General features: G+C 44.1%; 1 protein-coding gene across 9 annotated transcripts in view; it reads left to right on the forward strand.

The window, feature by feature from the left end:
- The window catches only part of SPATS2L (spermatogenesis associated serine rich 2 like), a 160,516-nt gene extending 134,037 nt beyond the window's left edge, over positions 1-26,479 (forward strand). For all 9 annotated transcript variants that reach the window (XM_057303784.1, XM_026492237.4, XM_048213962.2 and 6 more), the window contains 5 exons: positions 11,480-11,538; positions 17,115-17,224; positions 19,748-19,850; positions 22,699-22,919; positions 25,577-26,479. In XM_057303784.1, coding sequence (XP_057159767.1) covers positions 11,480-11,538; positions 17,115-17,224; positions 19,748-19,850; positions 22,699-22,919; positions 25,577-25,972 — 889 coding nt within the window. In that variant the 3' untranslated portion in view covers positions 25,973-26,479. The remainder of the gene's footprint in view (positions 1-11,479; positions 11,539-17,114; positions 17,225-19,747; positions 19,851-22,698; positions 22,920-25,576) is intronic.

Here is a 26,479-nt window from a genome sequence, read left to right on the forward strand (position 1 = left end):
GTTCTTCCACTGCCTGGAAGCCGTATTCTAACAAAAGTCACATCTTCCAAGGTTTATTAACCACTTAATTAGGAGGCAGGCTGTGTAGAGTTAGAGTACGGTTTAAATCTCTCTCCACATATTCTAGCTCTGAAGATGGCTGAGTTTCTTAACCTCTACTCAGCTACAAAACGGGGTACTACTGTCAAGGGGTTTTATGAAGATTTTGGGTGCAAGATATGCATTTCTCAGATTATTCTAGAAAATCTCTAGCCTGGCCCATCCAGGTTGGTTCTCTTTCCTTCCAGATAAGGATTTAGTCAATTTCATTCTTTCTGTACCAAGACAATGGGAAGAAGTCCTCTTTCTCCACCTTTCTGTTTAGCATGCAGTGGATCCCAGCTCTGCGGTATGGATGTCTCATCACAAGGTTTTATTGTTCATTGCTTAATGGAGAGAGAAGTAAGGCAAAAGGACCCTGGCCACCAGATCAACCCTCCTTCCCCTCTCACGTCTTGCAATGCCCTTTCTCTTCCCCTTTCTTCATTCACCTCTCCAGTAGGGAGATGAACGTGTCATGAGCTGGTGCTTCTCACACTTTGGAATGCACAGGGAGCACCTGGATGCCATTCCCAGAGGCTCTGATTCTGTGGGTGCAGGGGGAGCCCAGGAACCTGCATGTCACGAGTACAGTGGGTGCCAGTATACGTGGTCTAAGGACCACACTTGAAGAAGCACTGCTAGAACTACTGAGGGATAAAAGATGGTGTCCTTCCAAAAAATGTCCAAGGTCTAGTGGGAGTAGGCAGAAACAAGCTGTGTGACACAGTATGGCAAAAACCAGAAAAGGGAGCGCACGTCTGGGAGGGTGGATGGCTGGCCGGAAAAGGGTCTGCCGCAGAGGCGACATTGGACTGGCACCCGAAGTAAGGCTAGGAATTGCCAGACTGAGACGGGAGAGAGAGGATTCCCTGCAGAAGAAACAACACGAACAACCCGAAGCAGGGAGACCACAATGTGCTCTGGGAGGAGTACGTTCCCTGGGTCTCATGCCATTCATAAGTGAATTGTGAACACATTGCTCTCAAACTGAAAAACTTATTTGTAAGTCACATGTCTACGGCCATACCACCCTGAACACGCCCCATCTCGTCTGTAAGTCATATGTGTATCACTTTTAATCTGTATCCCAGAAATTAGGAAAGTTTGCTTTCTAAAATAAAGAGTAAGTACAGGAAGTTTAATATTTCATTTGTTTCCACACACACACACACACACACACACACACACACACTCGGGAAGCCAGCGGACTAGGGCAGGTGCTGAGGAGGAGCGGGAGCCAAGAAGCCGGGAGATGCTGGGTGGTGAAGAGCCTCAGGGCCCAAACCAGGAAGCTCAGGCACCCACCCACCCCTTCTTACACAAGAGCCCGTCGGGAGGCCAGGAGCAGGCTCATGGAGGCCAGCACCTCAGGCTGGACGTGGGCCAGCATTGCTGGGACTCCTTGTTCCACATCGGTCTCTTCCAGCTTCTGTTTCTCTTACTTGTGTTCAGTAACCGCGATGGCTTCTGCATAGACGACTCCCCTGACCCCTCATATTACAAAGACGTGCCACAGTGTTATGAATGCTTGACTCTATTTGGGGTATGAAACAGATACTTGGCCTTGTTTTATTTTGAAATTGGTTTTATTTTATCCTGCTTTCTATATTTTCCAGCTTTTTTAATGCGCATGTAAAATGAAATAAAAATGTGAAGAATGTTAACTCAGTGCCCTTAAGCGCACCCTGGTGCTGTAAGACAGTTAACATCCACAGATACAGGTCTGCCTTCTCTTCCATAGTGGTAGGATTAGTTTGGGGTGTTTTTTAAGAGGGTGGGAGTAGATGATATAATTTTTATAGCTATAGAACCTGAAATGCAGTTAAGTTACTTTCTATGAATAGTGATCTCCACGGAAAGAAACAAAACTAAGAAGTAATTAGTAAAGACAAATTATATTATTAAGTGAAATCATATGTAAAATTCTAAATGGAGGTATACAAGGAGGATAGATTTTTCAGCTTAGCATGTGGTATTGTGGAATTTGTAGAATTTATGGGATTTTGCAACTCTGAATCATATTTAAAACTCCAAGAAGAGAAGGAATCCCTGTGTTTTTTTTTTCCAATTAACTATTTGCTTTTTGAGGAACTCCTGGATTTTATAAGTATTGGGAGTCAGTCCTTATGTTAGATGTGCACGTGTCTTATTCCAGAAGTGCACCTCAGACAGTGTGATGAAATATTCATTGACTGTGGTTTAAATCATTGTAGGATTCCAATATAAAATACTCAACTAAGAGATATTAACATTAACAGATAATACTACCTCGGATAAAGGAAAGAGAAATAAAATGGGCTCAGCCTGATTGGCAAATTGAGTGCCGTTATTGTGTTCACTGACAGCCAGAGGGTTTTAACTGCTTTATACTTGAAGTGTGACTCATGCTTAGAGGCACCGGTGCTTCGTTTCCCTGATAGTCCTGATTACTAGGCACCCCTTCAAAGGGCTGCGTCCCAGCCCAGTCCACATGCCGTGGACATGTATGTTGGGTTTTGCTGTATTTACCAATAACAGTGTGGAATTCAGGAGATGCTTAGAAAGATCAATTTGTTACCAGTACTGCATTCGGAAAAGAAGAGTTCCAATTATAAAAAAGAAGCAGGTGGTTGTAAAATCGAATGGAAAAAGGTACAGAGTAGAAGGTGACAGATCCAGGAATCCCAGCAAAACTAAAGAATGAAACATAGCCAACTACTTAATAGTGAGTGTGGAGTGAAACTGGCAGAGGGGGCGTAGAGAAGAGTAGAGAGATGTTTCCGGGGTAGACGTTGGAGGATGTGATCACATGGGAAATGAAGGAAAAGGAGTCACACAAATCACATGATACCAGTGACCAGCATACAGGGTATAGCAGAGGGGACAAGAGAGGGATGGAGGGCAGGAAAAAGAACTTTCCCTCTACCCTGCAAGGTTTTGGCCCAGACCCCTGTAATAAAAGACAAATTAATAAGAGAAGAACGAACAAAAGTTTATTTACGTGTGGACCTCAGGTATACACAGGAGACACCCAGGGAAAAGTAAGGAAGCTCCAGAGGTGGCTCAGAATTCAGAACTAAATACCATTTTGACAGGGACGGGGGGGGGGGGGCAGGAGGACGTAGGCCTCTCAGAGGAGAGTAAATGATTCTAGGAAAGTCGAGAGGGCCCTTAGAAGAACAGAGGGGAGGTGTGATCACTTGTGACAAAGTGTGTCTGGGTGCGGTGTCAACTTCTAGGCTCCTCTCCTGTGACAGGAGTCAACAGTCTTACCTGGTTGGCAAAACTTACCTGGTTGGCAAAACTGAGTTCCTTGGAGGCTCTGTCTTTAGGCAGATGAGGGGAGTTCAGATACCGCCTTGCCCTGCATTGGCTCTTTTTCACATGCCCGCAGCTCACAGTGATCAGTACACCGTAGTGCTGTATTTCGGGGTAGGGGACGTATTCTGCAACCATCCAGGAAGCAGAACAGAGAAAGGAGGAATGCGGAATTGGCAGCATGTGAGATCACAGGTGCCATTTGCAGGCACCTGTTGTAAGTGGTAGAGCTGCGAATCCTCCTGACCCTAGGAATAGAAAACCAGACGCGGCCTCACTGCCTCTGTGCCTGTCAGGCCCAGGACAGAAGCTCTGTTGACAATAGCAATAGTTGAGAAATGGGTTTTACCCTGAGCCCAAGAATTCCTGGTGATACTCAGGGAGCTGGACTGGAAATGGTCCCCATGGTAACAGTATAGTAGACCTTAAATGTATACTATACATGGTGGCCACTGGACACTGAATCTGCCGGGAGCCCAGCTGGCACTCCTCTGGGCATTCACAGCCCTTCCTCCTGATGCCCTAGGAAGGAGCGCAGCCCACAGCGGGGGCAGTGTTTTTACATTACTCTCTCTCTGGCTTTATGGCTTACCGTTCATTTGCCTGCTTTATGCTATTTGGTCCAGGCCAGAAAGACTGAAACATCACCTTCGTGTTCATTGGCACCCTTTCCCCCCAGCCATTCCCACACTCCCTTTCTCTCTGCCGGGCTGGGGGCAGGAGGCTCTTCTGCAGCGAGCTGGGCATGCTCGGCCTGCCCATCCCGTGTGCTCCACCGGCTTTGCTCTGCTCGGCAGCTGAGGAGTTAAGGAGGCTCTGACCTGAAGCACTTCATCCACAAGAAGGTCCTGAAGCCAGATTGTCTGGGATCAGATGGTCCCGGGCAATTTCTCTCACTGCAGCCTCCCTGAGGCAAACTCACTGAGATGAAATGTGGTCTAGTTTTAACTCTTTACCATCGACTCTGGCTGCTGCTGCAGATTGATTTCTGGAAATTCCCTTTGAAATTCTGCTTTCATTCCTCAGTACCCACCAGCGGGTTCTGCTTCCCAGCTTATCAACCCCAGACAGTCCTGTGGCTGCTCCTATCACAGCCTCTTTATTTATGAAGGACACCGGACTTGACGTGGCTCACCCCAGCTTCCAAAGGAGGCAGTTTTGTCACCCAGTGTCTTAGTCTTCAGGTTTAAAGAAGAGTCTTCACAGAGCAGAAAATGATAAATCTCTTCCTGCTAAAGTGCCTGTCTGATTCTTTTTATTATTGTTATTCTAAGTCCTCTGTAGAAAAGAATCAAGACAGTGGAAACATTTTTATAAAATGACACTTTATCTCTGTGATTAACTATATAATAAACCGTAAAGGCTTTGCCATGGTAATCTCTTCCTTACACCTTATTGCCTTAATAATAAAAGCTTTTTTATGGCAGCAGAATAAAATTTTACTATCCAGACAGTTTAGATAAAATGAGAAGATGTGTTTTTGGAAGGAGTAAGGGCACATCTGAAACATGTGAGGTCAGCATAGGTTTTATGTGAGCTCAGTTTATGTAGAACAAGTTCGATGTGTCTTAAGTCTGGTGCCTCCGGAGGACTTTATCCAGACATTTAAAGAATGTCTAGGGGGGCACCTGGGAGGCTCAGTTGGTTGAGCGTCAGACTCTTGATTTCGGCTCAAGTCTGGATCTCAGGGTCCTGAGATAAAGCACCTGACGGTTGGGCTCCATGCTCAGCAGGAAGTCGGCTTGTCCCTCTTCCCCCCACTCCACCCCTCCCCTGCTCCTGCACATGCTCTCTCTCTCTCTCTCTCTCTCTCAAATAAGTAAATCAATAACCTTAAATTTTAAAAAAGAGGGACTTTTAGTGGTCAGTGAAAGGCTAGTTAAAGAGTTCTGTGTTTCTGTCAAGTACAGAGGATTACTGTTTCAAAGCAAAAATGTTCAAAACCAAGAATTGCAGATGATCAGTGGGGAAAAGCAGAAATTTCAATAATTTATTACCACCCTAATTTGCATACAGAATCATCAACTACCGGTTTTGATTCTGAGCCAAACCCTGTGTGGTTTTGTGATTATCATTGCACTTTTATTCATAAGCTTATGTCTCAAATGATTAGATTCCATCAGTGGCAGAAATTATATAAATTTTTGCTTAAACATGATTTATATGCAAGCACTACAGTGTATCAATTAAGAAGTTTCATTATTGTTATCCCACAGAAAAATAAATACGTTATCTCCCCTGCTCATCACTATTGAGCAGTTTCTTTTTCATTTTTTTATGTTTCAAGTTTTTATTTAAATTCTGGTTAGTTGACATACAGTGTAATGTTGGTTTCAGGAGTAGAACTTGGTGACCCATCACTTACATGTAACACCCAGTGCCCATCACGCATTTAGCTGACCCCCATCCACCTCCCCTCCAGCAACCCGCAGTTTGTTCTCTATAGTTAAGAGTCTCTTATGGTTTGTTTCCCCTTCTCTTTTTTTTCTCTTCCCCTATGGTCATCTGTTTTGTTTCTTAAATTCCACGTATGAGTGAAGTCACATGGTACTTGTCTTTCTCTGCCTGACTTATTTTGCTTAGCATTGTACTCTCTCGCTCCATCCATGTTGTTGCAAATGGTAAGATTTCATTCTTTTTGATGGCTGAATATATGGAATATATATATACACACACTGTATCTTCTATATCCATTCTTCACTCCATGGACTTTAGGCTCTTTCCATAATTTGGCTATTGTTACTATTGAGCAGTTTCTTGTCAAGCAACCCACAATAGTCTAAGACCATAAAGTTGAATAGAAGTTTTTAAAACTCAGAGTTTCCCTGAAAAAGTGATGATGTGGTAGAGACCGGAAGGAAGACTCACAGTTAATGAAATGAAGAAAGGCAGGGTTGGGGAGGAGGGTTGTCTTCCAGCAGAGAGAAGGGCACATGCCAAGGCCCTGTGGTGAGGAGAAAGCAAAGCTCATACCTGCTTAAACAAGGTCATTCCAATAAGGCGCTGGTGCTCTGCCTAATGTGCCTGGCACACAGTAAGCACTCAGGATGTGTTAGTTATGATCAGCTCTTGTTTTGAAGCGACGCAGGCTGACATCTGTCTGCACAGGTGTACCTAAAAAGCAAACATGTGACCTTTCTACTCCTGAGTAGGAATGTGGTCCGTGACACTGTGATTCCTCTGTGACTCTTCAACTCTCTGATGTCATTCCTCTCAAGACCCTCCGTCCTGCCCTCCATATCTGCTAACTCCTCCGTCCCAGGGTTTTGCCCAGCACCCTCTGTCCTTGCCAGCCTGCAGTTTTCATGAGGCGCACTCCGTGTATGTATCTGGCCCAGGACCTCTAGATGATCCAGTAGGACTTAACACATGGCACCGATGAACATGCTCGTGGAGCTGGACATGACACCAGGCCCTGGGGGCATCCGGAAGGTTTTAGACACAGTCTTTCCTCCGACCCCTCCTTTGGTCTGGCTCTCAGCTTGATGTGATGCTGGCTCCTGGCTGTCTGACCTTTACTACTGGCCTTTACTACTAGCTCCTTGTCATCTGGTGTGTCTGCTTCCCACGGTATTCTTCCCTTCCACAGTCCTGCCCCCTTGAAAGTGAGGCCCAAAGAAACCCTCAGGTGTACCTTACTGAGATCCGGAGGGAGGCTCCAAGGGAGCTGCTTCCGGCTGGCACCGAACCTGGTTTGCATTCAGTTCATCGGTTGTGCCCAGGGTCTGGACTCAGCAGAGATCCCTGGCTTGCCTTTATGCACATGAGTTTTGAAAGTAGTCGTGCATAGCAGTGCTTGAACTACTAAGACGCTTGAGGACAATCTTTTGTGGAAATACCCAGAGGAATGGAAGCATGGTTTGATGCCAACTTCACAGGCTCCTTCATATCCTCAAGTGGGCATTAAGCAGGTTAACAATTTCTTGTGAAAACCTTCATCCCTCCTGTTGCTAGCCCAGAAGGCCTGAACTAACCACTGTATGAATATCCAGCTTTGCTGAGGATGTGCTGGGCCTGGGGATATGTATTATACCCCAGATGTCCATCTCGTAAACTCTCCGGGCACATAATTATGTGAACAAATTTAATCAACAAGAATTTACCACGATCTTGCAGCCGGTAAAGAAATTAGCAAAGGCCCCTTCCTCCTCTCCCCTCCCAACACACACACAGGCTGCAGGGCTCCCAGCCTCCAGGGTCTGGGCCTTGTTTGGGAACTGGGTGGGTGGGAGGACTGTGGGAGGCTTGGCTGGCGCTCACCCTCAGAAAGGCTGACCACACCCACTCTTCTATCCTGTGCATGAATTTCCTTTAGTTACATACCTTGCCTGCTCTCAGATCCCAGAGACTCTAATTAGAAGCCTACCAGTTGGGGGGGGGGGGGCGGTATTTCTTTTTGCCATCATCATTTTCTTCCCTGTCCGTCTGGTTTTTCGCTTTTTCCCCAGTAAGTTCGGCAGGTCCTCTCACCTTCATCTCCGCTTTCCTGAAAAGACCGTCAGCTCCACGGGGATGGCAGGGGCCCTTCATCCCCAGCTGCAGGCCCTGCCCCAACACACTTGCTGGCCCAGGCCAGGCACTCAGCAAATGCTGGTGCAATGGCTGAATATTTTGTACATCTCCACATTTCGAGTGCTGTCTGTGGCACATTCCCGTGCAGCCGCCCTGAACCTGTGCCCCCTGCTGCACTCCGCTGGTGAAGAGAATGGAGCACACCCTAGCCGCCAGGCTCACATGACCTTTCGCCCATGATTCAGCTGGAGTAGCCCCGCCCCCAAGTTCTTTGGACTCCTGCTGGTGTCCCGTGGAAGTCGAAAGCACTCCCTAAGACTTGTGCCAGTTCCGGGGGTGAGGGTGGGCTTGCTGGTCTCACACTCAGTCTGCCTTCCCATCTGTTCAGCCTCATCCTGACCCAAATGTGGAACTCGGCCACCTCCTCGGTGTCTGTGTGTGTGCACTTGTGCACGTTCAGACCATTCACTCCCAGCACAGTGAGGATCCGGACGTCCCGGAAAAGGCTCACATCACACTCCTAACCGTGTACACCTTAGACCTTCTGGCTCCCAGAAGTTCTTTTGCCCACCCCACCGCTGGTGATTTCTCCCAGGCTCTTCACCCTGCACAATTCCCAGCCTTCTTGCTAACTCTTTGCCCTCTCTCTTCTGCCTCTCTTTCTATTGGGGATAAAAATTCAAAACATGTTCTCAGAAAGAGTAGCTGAATTCAATTGTTGTAATTGGGGCTCCTGACTCCAAATTTCTAGATTCTCACCTTGTCTCTCTAACAGCTCATCTGTTAGCCTCATTTTCCTAAACGAACATAGCATTGCCCTCTCTGGGAGGGCTGTTAAAACACAAAAACAAAAAATTGCTTGGCCCATATTGGCTACATGTGGGAACTCGACAGAGAAGCTAAATATACCTCATGGTCACAGGAGCACAAGCCTCTTTTGACTTAACTCAGCATTTCATATGATTAAGAAACATATGCTGGTTTATGAATAGATGGTCTGGAAAGAAATGCAAGAAGTGGTGATGGTGGAGACCTCCAGGAAGGGAGCCAAATACACTGGGATAAAGATGGGAGAAAGACTTCCTTCTTCTGTATTTCCTATATTTAAAACACATTGACATCATACCTATTTAATGTCAATAAATAAGGTACAGGTATCCTGATGTGCGGGTCACGCCAAAGTGATTATACCCAGTGACCTTAAGCCATATGCGTCATGGGGACAGTTGATAGCTACACTTGATGGATTAGGCTTAGTGCCCAGTTCTGGAGAATTTGCCATTCACTGGACACGTCAGTTCTTTCCATTAGGATTTCCTGGTTGGAACGAGCTGAGCTGCTCAGCACACAGTCCTAACTCTCCAAGTGTTCAGGTTCCATCACCTGGATGAGGAGCCCCAAAGCTCCTATAGACTATCCCAAAGACACTTCCGACCTTGATGAATATTACAAAATACTCCTCTTAAGAGGAAAGAAATTTTAAATACACTTTAAGTTTTAAAAGTACATCTGATGGAGGGAGAAAAAAGTACTTCTCTTGGAACAGAGAGGTAATAATTATGGATGCTTACTGCAGTGTATTGAAGCACATTAATTGTGAGTTCATAAACTATTAGACAAACAAGGAAAAAAATCTTACTGGTTACTTTGGAAGGATGCTAGGGAACCAATTATCGTTTTGAAAAGGGATCTATCAGCATTTGCCCTGCTTACCTATATAAATTGTACTACATGTTAACCCAAGTAGTTGATAAGGGAAAGTTTCTCTTTGTGGAAGACTTCAAAGTAAATAAATGAAGAAGGAGTAATAGAATTTGAATATCCCCATTTTTGAAACCCTATTTATCTAGACAACAGTCATCAATGACTGCTAATAATCGTAAAAAATAGAGGTGTCCTTTGTATTTCCTATAAATTTGTTATGAGATGTTGGAATTTGAATACATTCAGGTTTGATTTTTTCCTAAGAGGAATATTTATAACTCTGTTGTGTCATTCTATGTCTGCTGATGGAAGTAGATAACATAAGGTATCCTTCCTGAAATAAAAACAAATCTGAACCTAATCGGATTTCTCTATCTCATAACAAATTCCTAGGAAAATTAAAAGAATGTGTTAAATAATACCATGGAGATTCAGTCAGCAAAATTCAGACCTTGGACAACTTAACAGGACAAACAACCTGGTTTCTTCAGTAAATGAGTTGCAAAGGGGGGGAGGAGATGAAAACAGACTTCATAGACAAGCAACCAATTGCCGTGGACGGTACTTATTTAGATCCTGGTTCAAACAAACTGTTAAAAATATGTATGGGACAATTAGGGGAATTTGAACACTGAGTAGATACCTGATAACATTAAATTATTGTTAATGTTTTTAGGTATTCCAGTAATACTATGGTTATAGTCCCAACAAGGCATTATCTTTTTGAGATATATATTGAAATATTTATGGTTGAAGTGAAAATTTAAAAACACCTCACATCTATGCTTATATATACATAAAAATCTGTGAAAGGATATACAGCTGCCCTTGAGGAATGGAGGGGAGGAGGTTGGGGTGCCCACCCCCCATGCAGTCAAAAGTCTGCATATAAATTTTGACTTCCCCAAAACTTAACTTATAGCCTCCTATTGACCAGAAGCCTTACTGTTACCATAAAGGGTCAATTAACACATGTTTTGTATGTTATATATATCATATTGTGTATTCTTACAATAAAGGAAGCTGGAGAAGAGAAAATGTTATTGAGAAAATCATAAGGAAAATACATTTGTGGTACTGTATTGTGTTTACCGCCCCCCCCCCCCAGCAAAATGCTTAGTAAGAGGACCTGGACAGTTCAAGGTATTGTTCAAGGGTCACCTGTATAAGGGAATTCTGATGCTGTGTTCTGTTGTGAGGAGAACTCAGGATGGGAGAGAAGTGAACTTTTGGACAGATCATTATTTACTTTATGCAGGTAACACTTTATCAAAGAACCAACCGAAAAGTAATGTAGTGGGGGGAAAAAAGTTCATTTGAACTTGAAATGCTTCTTAGGGGCATCAGAAGGCATAGACTCATATTATAGAACACACGGACGGATTGACCCAGACCGTTTCCCCAAGTAGGTCCCAGGGCCATCTGCATCAGAGATGGGCCCACCTCCCTGCCCCTCAGCCAGGATGGGGGAGGGGGGAAGCAACACACAGAGGCATTTGAGAACCGCAGGCCTTGATCACCTGACTGCCGGCTTTTCAAATACTCTTTGTAGAATTGTGGAACTTTGGAATTCATAGGGCAAAAATACTCCCAAATTTACATTCAAAGCAGCACAATTCTGAAAGTCTGAAAAGGCTTTTTTTTTTAGATTTGCTGACAATGATTTAATCAGCAGATGTCACTGTGAAATCCTTGGGAGCAACCCTTCCTTGTCGCCTCCTTTCTGGAAAGGCAGAGGGTGCTGCTGGCATTGTAACATAGAAATATTTATGGTAATTTTATATTTTGTTTAATGAAAATAATTCTTCTTTTGCTTCCAGTGCTTATTAAAAGTTTGTCTTTGATTAAGCATTCTTTGCTTTTGTTTTTGTTTTTCCCCTCCCAGCATCATTGACAAAGAAGTTTCATTAATGGCAGAAATGGATAAAGTTAAAGAAGAAGCCAGTAAGTAGACACATGGTTGTTTGGTTAGGTGCCTCCCAGTCAGCAGCAATCCATGGGTCGACTGGCGGTGAGATGGATTCTGAGTGAGGTCCTAAAATTCACACTGAAGTCCTGGCTAATGAGCTCTGTGACCTCAGGCAAGTCATTCAGCCCCTGGAAACCTTGGGCACCTCACGTGGCCCCAGGACAGAGTAGCAGCCCCGCTGAGCACACAGCAGAGCAGGCACTCAGCAAAGAAAAGGTGTCAGCTGAGTTATTTAAAATTTGGGGCATATAAAGGACTACTTACAGTTAATCGGTTTAAAATGACATTGAATTTAGAATTAAATTTTAAAACATCAGTCTTATGCTTTCACAACTTATATATCTTGCTACATTACTTAAACAATCCTTTTCACTTGTTCTTTCTTAGGTTCAACTAACTCAATTTTAACAAATTACATTCCCCTAAAAAAACAGTCCATTTGAAACTTTACTTAAATTCCCCGTAACATTTAGAGTTACACCTATAATTCAACATGTCTGGGTTTTTTTTTCGAGCGCTTCAGATGCCTGACAAGGCAAACTCACCAGCCTAAGAGCAACATGTTCCAAGCTTTTAAGCAGCTCTTATAAGATTAATAATTCAAACTTAGAGACGTACTAAGTGAAGTTTTATTAAAACACTCCCGATTCTGTTTACAAACTCAGTCAAATCTGCTGACAGCTGCCAACTTAACACCTCAAAAGAAAATCAATTACATGTTTTAAGTTGAAATCACAAATGAGACTGTTTAATGTCCCAAATACTCTGTTTAAATAATAAACACCCTCAGACAACCTTAAATCATTAGTATACCCTGAGTTGGATTAATGTATTATCTTTATACTTATTTCTAATTCTCAATTTGTGCAGCGGTCGTGAAGCTATTCAACAGAGAGTAGGACAGATTTCAACTCTCTCAAATAGGCTGGGGTTCACAGGTGGGACGGGTGGGACGTTGTAAGTGAGATCGGATTGCTTCGTAGAACAAGACCCACGCCACGGTGGGGTTGCTGAGCCCTCTCTTATGACCAAATGCAGTCCGCTGTCATTGATGGGAACCCTAAGACCGTATTTTTCATCTGGGATCTAGTCTTACAATTCTTATCTCCTGTGCATTTTAAATTCTTCATCCTTACCCAAATTTTATCTTATTAATTGGATGAATGGCAGTCTGCACCCCAACCAGCTAATTCCTTCCCCTTTGACTGTGGTGCCTTTCTTTTTTACCAGAATGAAGGATCCGACCAGAATCATCATTCTTTTTATATTTTTCTTGCCTGGCCCTTGGCTGTAATTCAATAGCCACTTTATGAAAAATAGCTATTGGTATTTTTGTTACACAATTTTTTTAAACATTTTAAGCAACGTGTGAGAATCTCAAATACAGCAAGTTTTTTGAAATACAATGAAATGTGACCCAGGGTTCAGCTGTGGAATATTTAGGTAGTCACACAATTCCTTTGATTGTGAAATTATTTTATTCTTAGGAAGTTTGTTGATTCCTTCAGAAAAGTTGCTTACTACATGATCTGGAATTTTCCCCGTTTCTCAGGTATAGCTTATTCTTTCTTTTCAGTTTCATATCCTACTGATAAAAATGTGAACAGCCAACACAAAGACAAATGTGTCTCTAGCACCAAAGTACAAAGTTACTCACGCGTCACTTCCTAAAAGGTTAAAAATAGACCTCAGGTTTCACGTGCTCATTCTGTCTTCTTGAGACAATAATATTAGGTGCCAAGACCTGTGGGATTTGGAGCATCTCTGGAGAGCACCTCCATTTTTAAAATTCATTCAATCAATAAACATTTACTGTGTGCTTGCGTATGTGTTACGCACTGTCACAAACTGGGTTTAACAGCAAACGGCAAACTTCGGGACCTGCACACAGGGAGCCTTCAGCCTAGCTGAGATGGCAAGATTGGTTGGTAGGGTTTGCCTAACTTCAGGTGCCACAGCTCCTGGTTTCAGAACTGCCCAGAGCCCTGGGGAAGTCGTATTACATGCACTGGGGCAAGCAGGACTAAGTTCAAATCCAGGTTTCACCCATTTACTGGCTGTGTGACCTTGAGCCATTTTGTTCAACTTCTGGAAGTCCAAGGTTCCTTATCAGAAGAGGGGGAATGAGAGTAGTATCTATCTCAAATAGTTATTGTAAAGATAAAATGAGAAAATATATGCCAGGGACTTAGCACAGTGCCTGACACAGTACGTGTACAAAAAGGGAAAAAAAGGGAAAAGTACTCACTAGTGAAGGCGTCAGTCCAGCCTCCTCGTATGACCTCCAGAAAATGGAAGCCAAGGGAGCTAAGCAGCATCTCTCAGGTGACACAGGCCTGCGTCTCCACAGGCAGAAGGAACCACTGAATTTCCATCCACTAAGAATTGACCTGTCTTTACAACCACCATCTTGAGATTGGCTCATCTGTGATCTTCAGAGTACTTTCCACGTTTTCTATTTGCTGCACATGTTATAAAATTTATTACCTCGGTTACAACCTAAGCCCCTCTGTCTGTCATGGCACCTAACATAGTGCTGAGAAGACTGTAGGCACTTCATAATATTTGTTAAGAGAATTATTGTCATTAATTCAGTGTCTGTAGGCTGTGGGATCCAATATTAGTAATGGCAAAAAAGGAAGTATATTCTAGATGAACACATCTCACTTTATTAATATTTGAGGTTAGCATTTTTTTAGTGTATGACGTCATGTAGGTTATTTCATTTAGTTCCACGATAACCCTACAAGATAGTATGATTATTACGTTTACAAATGAGGAAACAAGGGGAACCTGGGTGGCACAGCGGTTAAGCGCCTGCCTTCGGCTCAGGGCGTGATCCCGGCATTGTGGGATCGAGCCCCACATCAGGCTCCTCTGCTATGAGCCTGCTTCTTCCTCTCCCACTCCCCCTGCTTGTGTTCCCTCTCTCACTGGCTGTCTCTATCTCTGTCGAATAAATAAATAAAATCTTAAAAAAAAAAACAAATGAGGAAACAAAGCACGTTGCAGTGCTGTGGTCTCAGACTCTGTTTGAGGGAACTGAAGGCCAAAATAGGTGTGTTCTTGGAGTATCAAATTTATTGGAGATGTGGGAAGAAAACCTATGAACAGAAACGCAGGTATAGTGTGAGGTAAATGCAGAACTCACAAAGAATAAAAAGGATTTCAAAGAATCTTTGTGCTTGAAACAAGCTTTGTGTCCCAGCTCCTCCCCCCAGGATTTTAAGTCCACCCTCGGCTAAGGATTATCATTTGAGAAGCCCTAAAATTTTCCATGGTTCATGAACAAGAGCAAGCTTCCAATGTTTTCCAAAAACTTGAAGGAATTTATAAATCCTATTGAGAAAATGAATTTCAGCATACCAGATACTGTTTATAAAAGTACCTAAATAACATTAATAAAGCCCTGAATGCAGTGGAAACGAAAGCTGTATGAAACGGTCTCCCTCTACAGATTTCCAAAAGGCTGGTGCTTTCAAAGTATAACTTATTATTCTATTTTAAATTTTAGGATCAATGAATCTTAGGATCTGATCTGGTTTTGTTTTTGCTTTCTGTTCCTGTGATTGATGTTTTTGAGGTGAAAATGTTAGTGTCCCCACAGAATATTGGCTTTAGATCTCCAGTTTTAAGGCTCTTTCATAATGAAAGGCTTTGAAATGTTAATGAGACTATATGTAAAACTCATCCCAACACTTGCTGATGCAAAAGTATTCATTTTCATGCACATTTGCATGAGGGTAAACTCAGAATTTATTGGTGATCTTGCACCTGCATTCCTATTTTAGGGCCCATTTATATCTATTTCTACAGAATCTTTTGTGTGAATGCCCAAGTTTTTCTCAAAAAGTACAATTATCCCTAATTGTCACGAGTCCCACAAATGATCCATTAAGAAAAGTCAGATCTGTTTAACTGTGTAGTCATTCAGGGTCTGCTGACCCCTTTACTATCTGCTCACCAAGTCTAAGCCTTCAGAATTTCTTTTTTATCTTTGCAAGAGCGAAGTACTTTGTTTCAACTTCCTGCTCGAGAATTGTTTTTTCATCCTGCAGACTTTAGTCCCATTCCTATGTTGAATTATAATGGCAAACATATAAATAATCAAAGGTATAAGTGCTAAATATGCTTCAGTGGTCCTTCTAGAAAAGGAACTTCTATCCTTTGCGTATACCTTTTTTTTTTTTTAAGATTTATTTATTTATTTGAGAGAGAGAGAGCGCACACAGAGAAGAATGGCAGAGGGAGGAGAGAGAGTCTTAAGCAGACTCTCTGCTAAGCATAGAGCCCGACACGGGGCTCGATCTCACGACCCTGAGATCATGACCTGAGCTGAAACCAAGAGTCAGACACTCAACTGACTGTGCCACCCAGGCGCCTCACATATTCCTTTTAAATAATGGATTGATGCATTCATTCTATCCTTCATTCAGCAAATGTACATATTGGACACCCACGTTGCCCTAGGCATTGTGGACACAAAAAACTGTAAGTGTAGCCTCTGTCATGATTGGAGATGCCTACAGGGGCCAGGCTGGGAACATTAATGAGCCGAGCAGGGCAGGGAGTGACCATGGCATGCTGGGCACCATGCTCCATCCATAAAGGGCAACAACTCAGGGGTAGCTAGTTGTTGCCACATGGGAATGTTGGCCAACTGTGGCCAGAAATTCCAGTATTTAAAGAGAAGACAGAAATCCAGCTTCCAAAGGGAATCTCCTAATTTTCAAATGTGGACAATTAATTTGTAAAAGTAATATGTGGACCAAACAAAACATATGTACGCTATGGCCACATGTGATAGTAGGCCACTATTTTGTGACCTCTTATCTGACTGGGTAACTGGGACATCATTCAGTAAGATAGTGTCTGTGTTCTGATGGAAATTCTTTTTACAGCCATCATGGGGACATGTTTTTCACTAGCTTCTCTGTATTCTGAAAAACTACAGGCACAAATCAGCCTCTGCTCAGCTACATGGGATTGTATCGAAAGCAGAGGCAGTTTTTAGCTCACAAAAAGCTAATAAAGTAAAACTTTTATGTCATACTCCAGTCACACAGCTAGTTGCTCTAAATGAGTAAGTGTTAAAGGTCAGAAGGTCTGGTGCTGTTCAGAATTTAATAGTCCAGCACGTGCAGAAGAATGGTTTTTGCTTAGCGGACTCCTTATCTTTGCAATATCATTCAGACAGGATTTTACTAAGTGTCTTTTTTTGGTGATAGTTGTTCTGAGGAATGCACAAGTTGGAAAATCCAAATTAAGTAAGTGAGATCAGACGCCAGTGAGGAAAACGAAGATGACTGTGTGCGTACCGTGAATCCGAAGGGACCGTGTTTGATTTGGGGACTGGTGGATAAGGACCTACGGAAATGAGTGATCGCTCATGAGCACCAAGGGCAAACCCACCTCAGTAACCAGCTCGGAAAACATAGCCATGGTCCAACAGAGCAATCAGTGTGTGGAGGGAGAACCGAGTCCAAGAAATCAGGTCATTTAATATGTTTAGATCTCTGGCCCTGATGTATTATTCTTTCTCATTTGGCAGTGGAAATCCTGACTGCTCGTCAGAAGAAAGCTGAAGAACTAAAGAGATTGACTGATCTGGCCAGTCAGATGGCGGAGATGCAGCTGGCTGAACTCAGAGCAGAAATTAAGGTCAGTTCTCAAATATCACAGCCTGAACCCTGAGCCGGAGACCTGATCCCCGTTATGCTTGTTTTGCATCCAGAGGGTGCTGCTCTCTGAGGATCCAACATCGTGCACCCAGCTCTCTCTTTCACAGTGTTGAACGAGAGAGTACAGAAGGGCGAAGAACCAACTAATCACTGTATTTAAGTATACTGTGGTTTGAAGGGATATATTATTACAGAGGAGAAGTACGAGCTATTTTCTTAGTCAGTGGAGACTGACCCAAATATAATGTATTCAACCATGAATTATAGCTGGAATGGGGGATATTATTTTCACCATACGTAATTTAGGTGTATATATATAAACACTCACACATGTGAACACACAGTAAGTATGAACCTAGTAGAACAGTAAGGATTCTAAAGCTTACACAATACACAGCGACTTCTTTCCTGTATCCTTTTCTAGCTGACTTGCCCTTTTATTAAGAATACCACCCACAGATATGTATTTATTGGATCTCTACAGTTGCAAGCAATAGAAGCTGACCCTGGCTAACCTCAATAACAAGTGGAATTTGAAAGAATGAGTGTAGCTCACCAAAGTGTGATCTGAAGACTCCGGGCTACACTTAGGCAGAAACCCAGGCAGCCACTTGGGTAACACAGATGGCTGCAATTACCAGACTCTCTTTAGGGCCCCATTAGTGGGGGACCTTCAGATGTCATCACCCTTTGTGGCACTCCACCCGATTCACATCCCAAAGAAAGAGATTCTGATTGGCCTCCACTTGGATCGCAGACTCCATTGGGCCAAGGGAGGCCTTGACTGACAGACCCACCAACACTGTGGATCTTTGAAAGTGCATTGGGATACAGTTATCAGAAAAAGAAATGATTACCAGAAGGGCAAAAATAAATATCTACAACAAAACAGGAAGTTAGAGTTTATACATTTTCCCTTATCCTCTTCTTTTTCCCCAGTACACTAAACATACACACATACACACACACGTGCTCGGCGTCTGCTCAGCTTCTAGGGTCTAGAGCCCTATGAGGACACAGTTGCTACTCACTTTCTAAGTAGGACTGTCTGTTCATCTGGGCATAAGAGCGGTTGGGGGTGATAGAAAGTGGCAAGTGACTTCAGTCCCCTCTGCCCTGGTTAGGCATGAAAGGGAGCCCCTTGGGGATAAAGGACCTCCTTCCTGAGAAGTCCTAATGGTCCTTTCCTTCTCATCTGGTCTTTGTTGCTACCAGCCAATCACTTGCAATGTCCTCCTACCTAGTCTTTCTGCCTCCACTGTCTCCCTCCAGCCTGGTCATCCACCCTAAGACCACAGTCATACTCCAGAGAAGATCCAGTCGCCCGCAGGATGGCCTACCCTTCCCCTCAGAATAAAATCCACAGCTGGACTCCATTATATATGTTCCAACCTCCATGCCCCGCCTGGTTAGAACAGCAAGTGAGGAATATGAACTTGCCAGCTTCCGGGTCTGTTGACATCCGCTTATTCTCCAAGTTTCATTTCTCCCTATCCAGATCCAACTCACCATAAAATGGTTAATGGCACAGGCTTTGGAGTGAAACAGTCCAGCTCCTGTGACCTTGGGTAAATTACTTTTCTCTCAGATTCCTAGAACCTCGATTCCCCCTCTATAAAATAGAGATAATAATAGTACTGTCTTCGTAGTAATGTGATCAGATGAAAATGAGATTATCTGTTAAGAATTTGGTCCACGTCTGGTAAGTGATCAATGCATTTCTTTTAATGTTCCAGCGCAAATGCTCCCTCTCACATAACACTTTCTCTATTCCCCTTAGTAGGAAATAATTCTTCCTCTTTTATATTCCTCAAGCACCTACCACATTCTACTTTATACTGTGTTTAGTGGTATCTGTTTCCCTTGCCATGTGGTAAACTCCCTGGCAATATCAGGAGGGACTGAGTCATAGTTCTTTCTGTATTTCTCACTCTGTCATCTACACACAGATCTTAATTTTAAATGAACTGAAAAATAATCTCTTTCCCACTTCCTTTAACAGCACTTGAAATTCTACCATTCAAGATAATGTTTTCTAGTTACTAAAGGCTTTTGGGGCGTCCTGTTTCCCTATTACGATAGGGAAGGATAACACATCTTCTTTCAAGGGAGTAATACCTTAGCAAGCCATTGGCCAAATTAGGAAGACTGCCAGAATGCAACCCCCAAATCTGTAACAGGACAGAACATCCTAGAAGGAGGGCGAGGGGTGCTAACGGTTAAACACATGAGTCCAGACACACATTTTGCCCGATCAGTTTTCTCCAGATCTGGGCAGGGGAAAGGCCAGACCCTCACATACTCCCAGAAGAGGAAGGTGATCGTGCTCCAGACGAGTCAAACCAAGCCTGATTTAACGGAGCCATACGGGAACAGAGCTGGCATGACTGGCCTCCTGGTTAGCAGCGTCAGTGGCAGCCCAAGAGCTGAGTGAATGAATCTGCCTTGTGCCTCAGTCCCTCCCATAACTGTGGGGCTCCTGTTTCGCTTCTTTTTCCTCCAGCACTTTGTCAGCGAGCGTAAATATGATGAAGAGCTCGGGAAAGCTGCCCGATTCTCCTGTGACATTGAACAGCTAAAGGCCCAAATCATGCTCTGTGGAGAAAGTGAGTTTTGCATACTTGCTAAATAATTCTGTGTGAGTAAGCTTGGTGCTATTTGGAGTTGATATCGGAAATGTCAGGTGTGCGGTCCCCCAGCGGGGTTAAAGCGAGGTCTAAAGAGATTTAATGATCTAAGGTCATGACACAAGTCACTAGAAATGTCAAGATTTGAACTTAGAGTCTTCAAATGCCACTGCCCATCAGTAAATCCCCAGGATTTATGAAGCAGAACAGAACAGGTCAACTAGTCTATATCTTTTGCAAACTTTTCTTAAGCACCGCCAGATAAACTGCCTCTCTGATTTCCAATAGCCTCGTTCCACAGAGACCTGTTACACCGAGAGCCAGTCTCCCTAACAAGTCTGGGAACAATCGGCTCTTGTCGTAAAGGGCCCAGCTGTTGTCTGCGTGCTGCTCAGCGGTGCCCGGAGCCTCTACCCTGGTCGGTTCTCTGTGCTTGCCGAGGGAAGTCTGCAGATAATGAAAGACTTCGCTTCAACCATTAGCTTTAGTCTTGTTCGCTATTAAGCCTTAATTAGAGCAGTTAATGTGCAACAAAATTGGCTGATCTTTTTTTCTCCTCCTCCAGCCCACCCATCAGGGGAGGTGGGAATGAACAGTGAAATGGCTTTAAGGATGAGAACAAGGAGGAAGAGAAGGACTGGTGAGGGATGTGGATTACCCACAACCTCAGAGTCAGCTGAAAATTTGAGATTTGGCTGCACTTTTTTTTTTTCAAAGTTGAAAGTGCTTTTTTTTTCTCTGAGTATAAAAAAATAGAAGCTTGGTCTAAAAATTAGAGAGCTGTATTAAATAGAACATGACATTACTTTTTATCCTTTGCACTTTTTATGCACATGTTTCCTTTGTGTAAATTATATATTATATCCCATCATACTACCTGTTACAATTTATTATACTATATACTACATAATATATAGTAATATGATTCACTTTTATCGTTTCACAACACATGGTTGAGATTTTCCATGTCAACATATTTAACTCATAGTTTATATAAATATAATTGATGTAACCAGTCGCCTGATAGTGGACATGTAGGTTGCTCCCAACTTTTTCGCCATTAAAACAACACCACTGTGAGCATCCTTGTTCACATATCTTTGGCAGTTATCTGATTTTCCGACTGCATTTCTTTTTTTTTATTTTATTTTTAAGTAATCTTTACATATAACATGGGACTTGAACTCACAACCCTGAGATCAAGAGTCACATGCTCTACCAACTGAGCCAACCAGGCACCCCCTGGCAGCATTTCTTTTCAATTACTTTCCTTTTTTTTTTCTCTATGTGTTCCCTCCCTTATGACATAACTACCCATTTATCATTCTCTACCCCCAGCGTTTGCCCCATCTCTAAAAAAGCAAACAGTCCGGTTCACAGTTGGACATTTAACTGTCTGTGCAAGTTTCCACTTCACCCTGGTGATGAGTGAGACCCGATGCCAAGTGACTGTCACCGTCTGGGGGTGGGGGGGCGTGGTCGTTGCAGCCTTCACCTGCTTTCCTGCAGAGCACTTCCAGTGCCATCTAGTGGGAGGAACCATCCCGAACCAAACACCAAGTGTCCACAGGAGAGACAGCCACCCCTGCGGGAGACAGTCGTCCTCCAAAGGCCCCTTTCAGCTGGGCTTTGTTGAGAGCACACTGAAAACCCACCGCTAATGAACCAGAAAGAGTCCTCTCTGAGCTGTAGGAAATAATGACACCCCCCCCCCATGAAACTGAATCTAGTGAGCACAAGAGTCACTGAAATCCCCCCTAGTCATGTTTGGACAGTCCCCAGTGGGCTGTCACACCTTACCTATAAATGAGGGGGCTAGAGGTACATCCCTGTCCTTTCCATTTCTAATGTTCTATGATCCCTACTCGTCACTGCTAATCCTCTGGAAGAACCCTAGGATGAAGTCTGAGCCAACACAGGTAGCAGAGAAAATTGCTTTTAAAAGTTGGCAACAGTTTTAAGATTCAAAGGTCTGACTGTCGAGCACGGCAGTCAAATTCTGGTGAACAGTGAGAGGGAGGTCCTAACTTTATCCTTGAGTGGTTCCCTCCAGCCCTGATTCAGCAGCATCACACAGAAAGCATCCCATCCCAGACCATCTCTTTCAAAACCAGCGGGACTGGGGATCATTAGCATTGAACAGACCAGCCCGCTGGGATCTGTGTGATGAGTCGCACTGACCTTAGCGTTGGAATCAGTGCCGACCTTTGGCGGAGCTGTAGGAAACGGGGTTGAGAAAAGGCCAGATAACGTGGCTCTCGTGGAATATGAACAATGCTTGAGGGCACGTGTGGGGCCGGCAGGCCTGGCTCCATTGTCGTAGAATATGCATGACCGAGGGTGACAAAATTCCTGACACCCAACAGAACATCATGGCTCTGATGAGCCACGTGTCCACGTGCCTCCTGGTCCTCCTGCGTCTCCGCAGCACCCACGGGTCTAGCGACCTGACAGCAGGCGGGCTTGGAGGAAGCTGAGAGGCAGAATACACCGTGCACGGGCTGAGAGGGTACTTCGGGAGGTCACCGTCTCTCTTCTGCGGTTCTTAAGCTAAGGAATAATATGATAGTCGCTCAGATACGTCGTCTTGCCTACAAATGCTTCCCAACTTGGGTGATCAGGCTGTAATCACAGTCCAGTGACTCACAGAACTTTGCTGGTCTCCCAAACACCAAAGTGCCCTTTCAAATGACATCTTTAAAAGGAAACAAACGAACAAAATAATGTTTTTACGAAGCTCCTGCCAATGTCTCCCACCTGCGCAGGGGTTACTGAGGCAGGAGTGTTCATGGCACAGCCCGTAACGCCACGCGCTTTCTTGCCGCAGTTACACACCCAAAGAACAGCTATTCCTCAAGAACCCCCTGCAGCTCCCTGCTGCCCCTGCTGACCGCCCACGCCGCAGCCTCGGGGAAACAGAGCCACTTTACCCGAAAGCCGTCCGGTCACAACAAGCCCTCCGAGGGCAAAGCCGCAAACCCCAAAATGGCGAGCAACCTTCCCGGTGCTGCCGACAGCTCTCACCAGGCCGTGCCCGCGAATAAGCAGGTAAGCCCGCGTGGGGAGGCCAGCTGCCGCTGCCTCCGGGGGGCTGCCCACCCCGGTGCCGGGAGGAGACGCCCGGCCCGACTCCGGCGCCCCCGCCTGCCGGCCTGGTCCCTCCATCCACATCTCACAGGCCCGTTCCCAGGTGGGCGAGGTGGCATTAGCGTCCACCTGTAGGAGCCAGCTCTTCCTGGGCCTTTGAGGCCACCCCCGCCCCCGCAGCCCCAGTAACCGGCTGGTGTGCAGAAGGGACTCCCACAGACGTGGGAGCACGATTCCGTACCTGGCCGCTGACACTTGCCGAAAGGAAACCTGGCATTTGTTCTTTAAGATCCTTGAATTCCCATTTATGTGTAGTTTATCAGCAAGAGGCCAAAGTTAGTTCAAACTTCTGTCTCTTCTTTTGGGCTTTCGGGAAAGAGAATATATTTCAAAATGACATTATTAATTCCTCTCTGCCGTAGCACTTAAAAATATAAATATCCTTCTTTCCTTCTGTTCCTCCACTATATGCTTGAGAAGTGATTTCCCCCTTATCATTAGAGAATGAACAAGACATGGAATTGGATGATACAGACGTTGGGCATGCTATAAAGACACCTTTCATGGTCTCTAAGAAAGAGAGCTCAAATAAAAGACTTTTAAAGCATTCCAAATTCCTGGCTTTCTAGCAAGTGCCCTGTTGGATTCTGGGGTCTAGGGTTTTTAGAATTCTCATGAATGACACTGACGGGCATTTCTCTGGCCCCAGATGTCTTTCTCAATGTTAAAACAGCACTTTGACAAGGAGCATTTCCTATCTTCATGGACTAAAGATCATAATCGGATCTGTTTTAGTTGTCACCTAAATACATCTTCACAGCTTTTGTTCTTTGGCCATTATTAAACCCCATATGAAAAGTAGTCTAAAATTTAGTCCTGGTTTCCCTTTCACTTTTCTAAAAACAAAAGAAGCCAAAATAATTGAGATCTACATAGATACTTTTTCAGCTCACGGTTACCGTTTCCATTAAAGCATTTCAGGCAATGGCTCATTTAAATGGAAATATAATTACATACAGAAGCCAGAACTCTGCAGACTCAGACAAGAAGGGCCCTCGGACCAAGCCCTGCGCGTTGGAGTAACCCCTCCTGGCCCTCTCCCAGCCACGGCCCTCCCTATGGAGCAAGACCAAGGAGATGCCATGACTCAGAATCTGTACCCACCCTTCTGGAAAGTGCTCCAAATACTCCAGATCCTGGAATTCCAGTCCCAAATGGCCCCAGTCCTACTCTCAGGGTCTGTTTGGACCACCTCCCTGGATATAGCACCTTGAGAGCCAATCATACTAGCACTGTGCACAGCCCTGGGTCCAGGGGAAGATTATTTGTGAGGGATGAGGACGAAGCTTAAGTGTGCAGGCCGGAGTGTCCACATGCATGTGTGCAAGGCCCACTCACAACGTGGGAAGGAGTCAGAGCAGGGAAGAGACAATATTCACTCCTGTGGTATATGGGCCTGCCTTTGTATTCTTGCCCTGGGTTCTGAGTGATTACAGGTGGGTCTTCCCTAAACCTATACCATCCAGTCATAAAGCACACACCTAGAACTTCATATAAGTCATAAAATCACACATTTTAATAATAGAAATTTGATTTTCAATAAAGATCTCCGTTCATGGAACAACCTGTTTATAAATCTTGTCAGGAGACCATATGTGAAATGGGAATGGCTCTATCATTTTCTAACTGTAGACCTTGGGCGAGTCCCTTAAATTCATTATCCTGATCTATAAAACGAAACAAATAATAGCAACTATCTTAAAGGGTGAGTGTGATGATACCCAAGATGGTCCCTTGCGTGAGGCCTGGCACGCTACTAGCGCTCAGCACATGTTGGCTGTTACTGACCTGAAGGAGTTCAGAAATCCTTCCCTTGTACAGGGACAGACATGCTGACCGTTGCTTCCTCTCTACTCCTCCATTTATGTTCTTGGTTGCTGATTTGTTGAAGGTTGCCAGTTTTCCAGTATGATGCTTCAGAACTCTCGTTGGCTGAGAACTACAAAAAGTTTAGAAGAAGAACTAATCACCTGTCGGAAAAAACACGTTACCTCTACGTCCTGCCAAGAGCTACCAGATAGACCTCATCCTCGTATTTACCCAGATAATATTTCTAAGCTATGAGATAAAAATAGAAACAACTGCTTTGGAGAAGAAAACGTACAAACTGAATTTTAAGCAGAATTTTACATTTTTCTTATATATATATATATATATATAATGAGCATTTATATACATAATCTATTTAGAAGGTCCAAAAAAAAAAAAAAAGAAGGTCCAAGAAATTTTCGTGGTAGAGAATCATCATTGTCCTGCCTCTGTGTTACATTTCATTCCATTCTATTTTAAGCTTACTTTATGGGGTTTATTTGGTTCTGGAATTGTCTGTCTTAGACTTCTGAAACCTCTCTTTCAACATTAGTAATTTTGTTGGAGTTCCACGTACAAGACAGTTCACTATTTTCAGCTTAAGGATTGTATCACCTTGACCCCGTTTGCATGTTGTCATATTCCTCTGGGGTATGAACAAGCTTACCCGTGGCTTAGAGATTTGGTTTCCTTGATGTCATCTGGGGTTTGTTGGCATCTAATGCCTGTCTCTTTTCTTCTTCTGGCAGAATGGGTCTTCTAGCCAAAGACGAAGATTTACTCCCCAGTACCATCACAACAGGCTAAATGGGTCTGCCAAGCCGCAGGGCAGTGGGAATGAAGCTGATTTGATGACAAAGGGCAACAACCGCCATGAACACAGAAGACAGCCGCACAACGGCTTCCGTCCCAAAAACAAAGGCGGCGCCAAAAACCAAGAAGCCCCCTTGGGGACAAAGACCTCCGAGGCCCCGGCCCATTCGGAGAAGCCCCGGCGAAGGCAGCACACCGTAGACAACTCGGAGGCCAGGCCTTTCCGGGGTAACGTCGCTAGGGTTTCACAGTGCAATCTCTGCCCCACGAGAATAGAAGTTTCCACAGATGCTGCGGTCCTCTCAGTCCCAGCGGTGACATTGGTGGCCTGAGCTTGGAGGAAAAAAAAAAAAAAGCAGTTTTCATTCAGTTTTGGTTCCCTGCCCGAGGTGCTGACCCAACTCGCTGCCAAGAGAGAGTCAATCAGAATATACAAACCCTACATGGTTGTGTCATCCTCTCTTAATCATTTTTACTAATTCTAATAATCAGCTCTAGCTTGCTTTCATAACTTTCATGGCTTTGCTTGATCCGTTGACGCTTTTTCTCATCAGGACATTGCAGCATTTAGCCAGGCGGTATTTACTCATTTGTTAGGAAAATCGAGATGTGGCTAAAGACCAGAGGCTCAGTAGCGGCCTGTGTTGTAGCAGTGATGTCCGTCCCTTGATTGTCCTTAGAGAGTTAATGTTGGAAAAAAAAATTCTTACTGATCAGACAAACATGATCTGCTGAAGACACATGCGCTTTTGTAGAATTTAACATCTGGTGTTTTTCTGGAAAATATATATATACACATATTGCTTTATTTGAAACAAATTAAAATATGCTGCATTTGA

The sequence above is a fragment of the Ursus arctos genome, unplaced genomic scaffold (genome assembly GCF_023065955.2).
Source record: "Ursus arctos isolate Adak ecotype North America unplaced genomic scaffold, UrsArc2.0 scaffold_1, whole genome shotgun sequence".
NCBI classification, from domain to species: Eukaryota; Metazoa; Chordata; class Mammalia; order Carnivora; family Ursidae; genus Ursus; species Ursus arctos.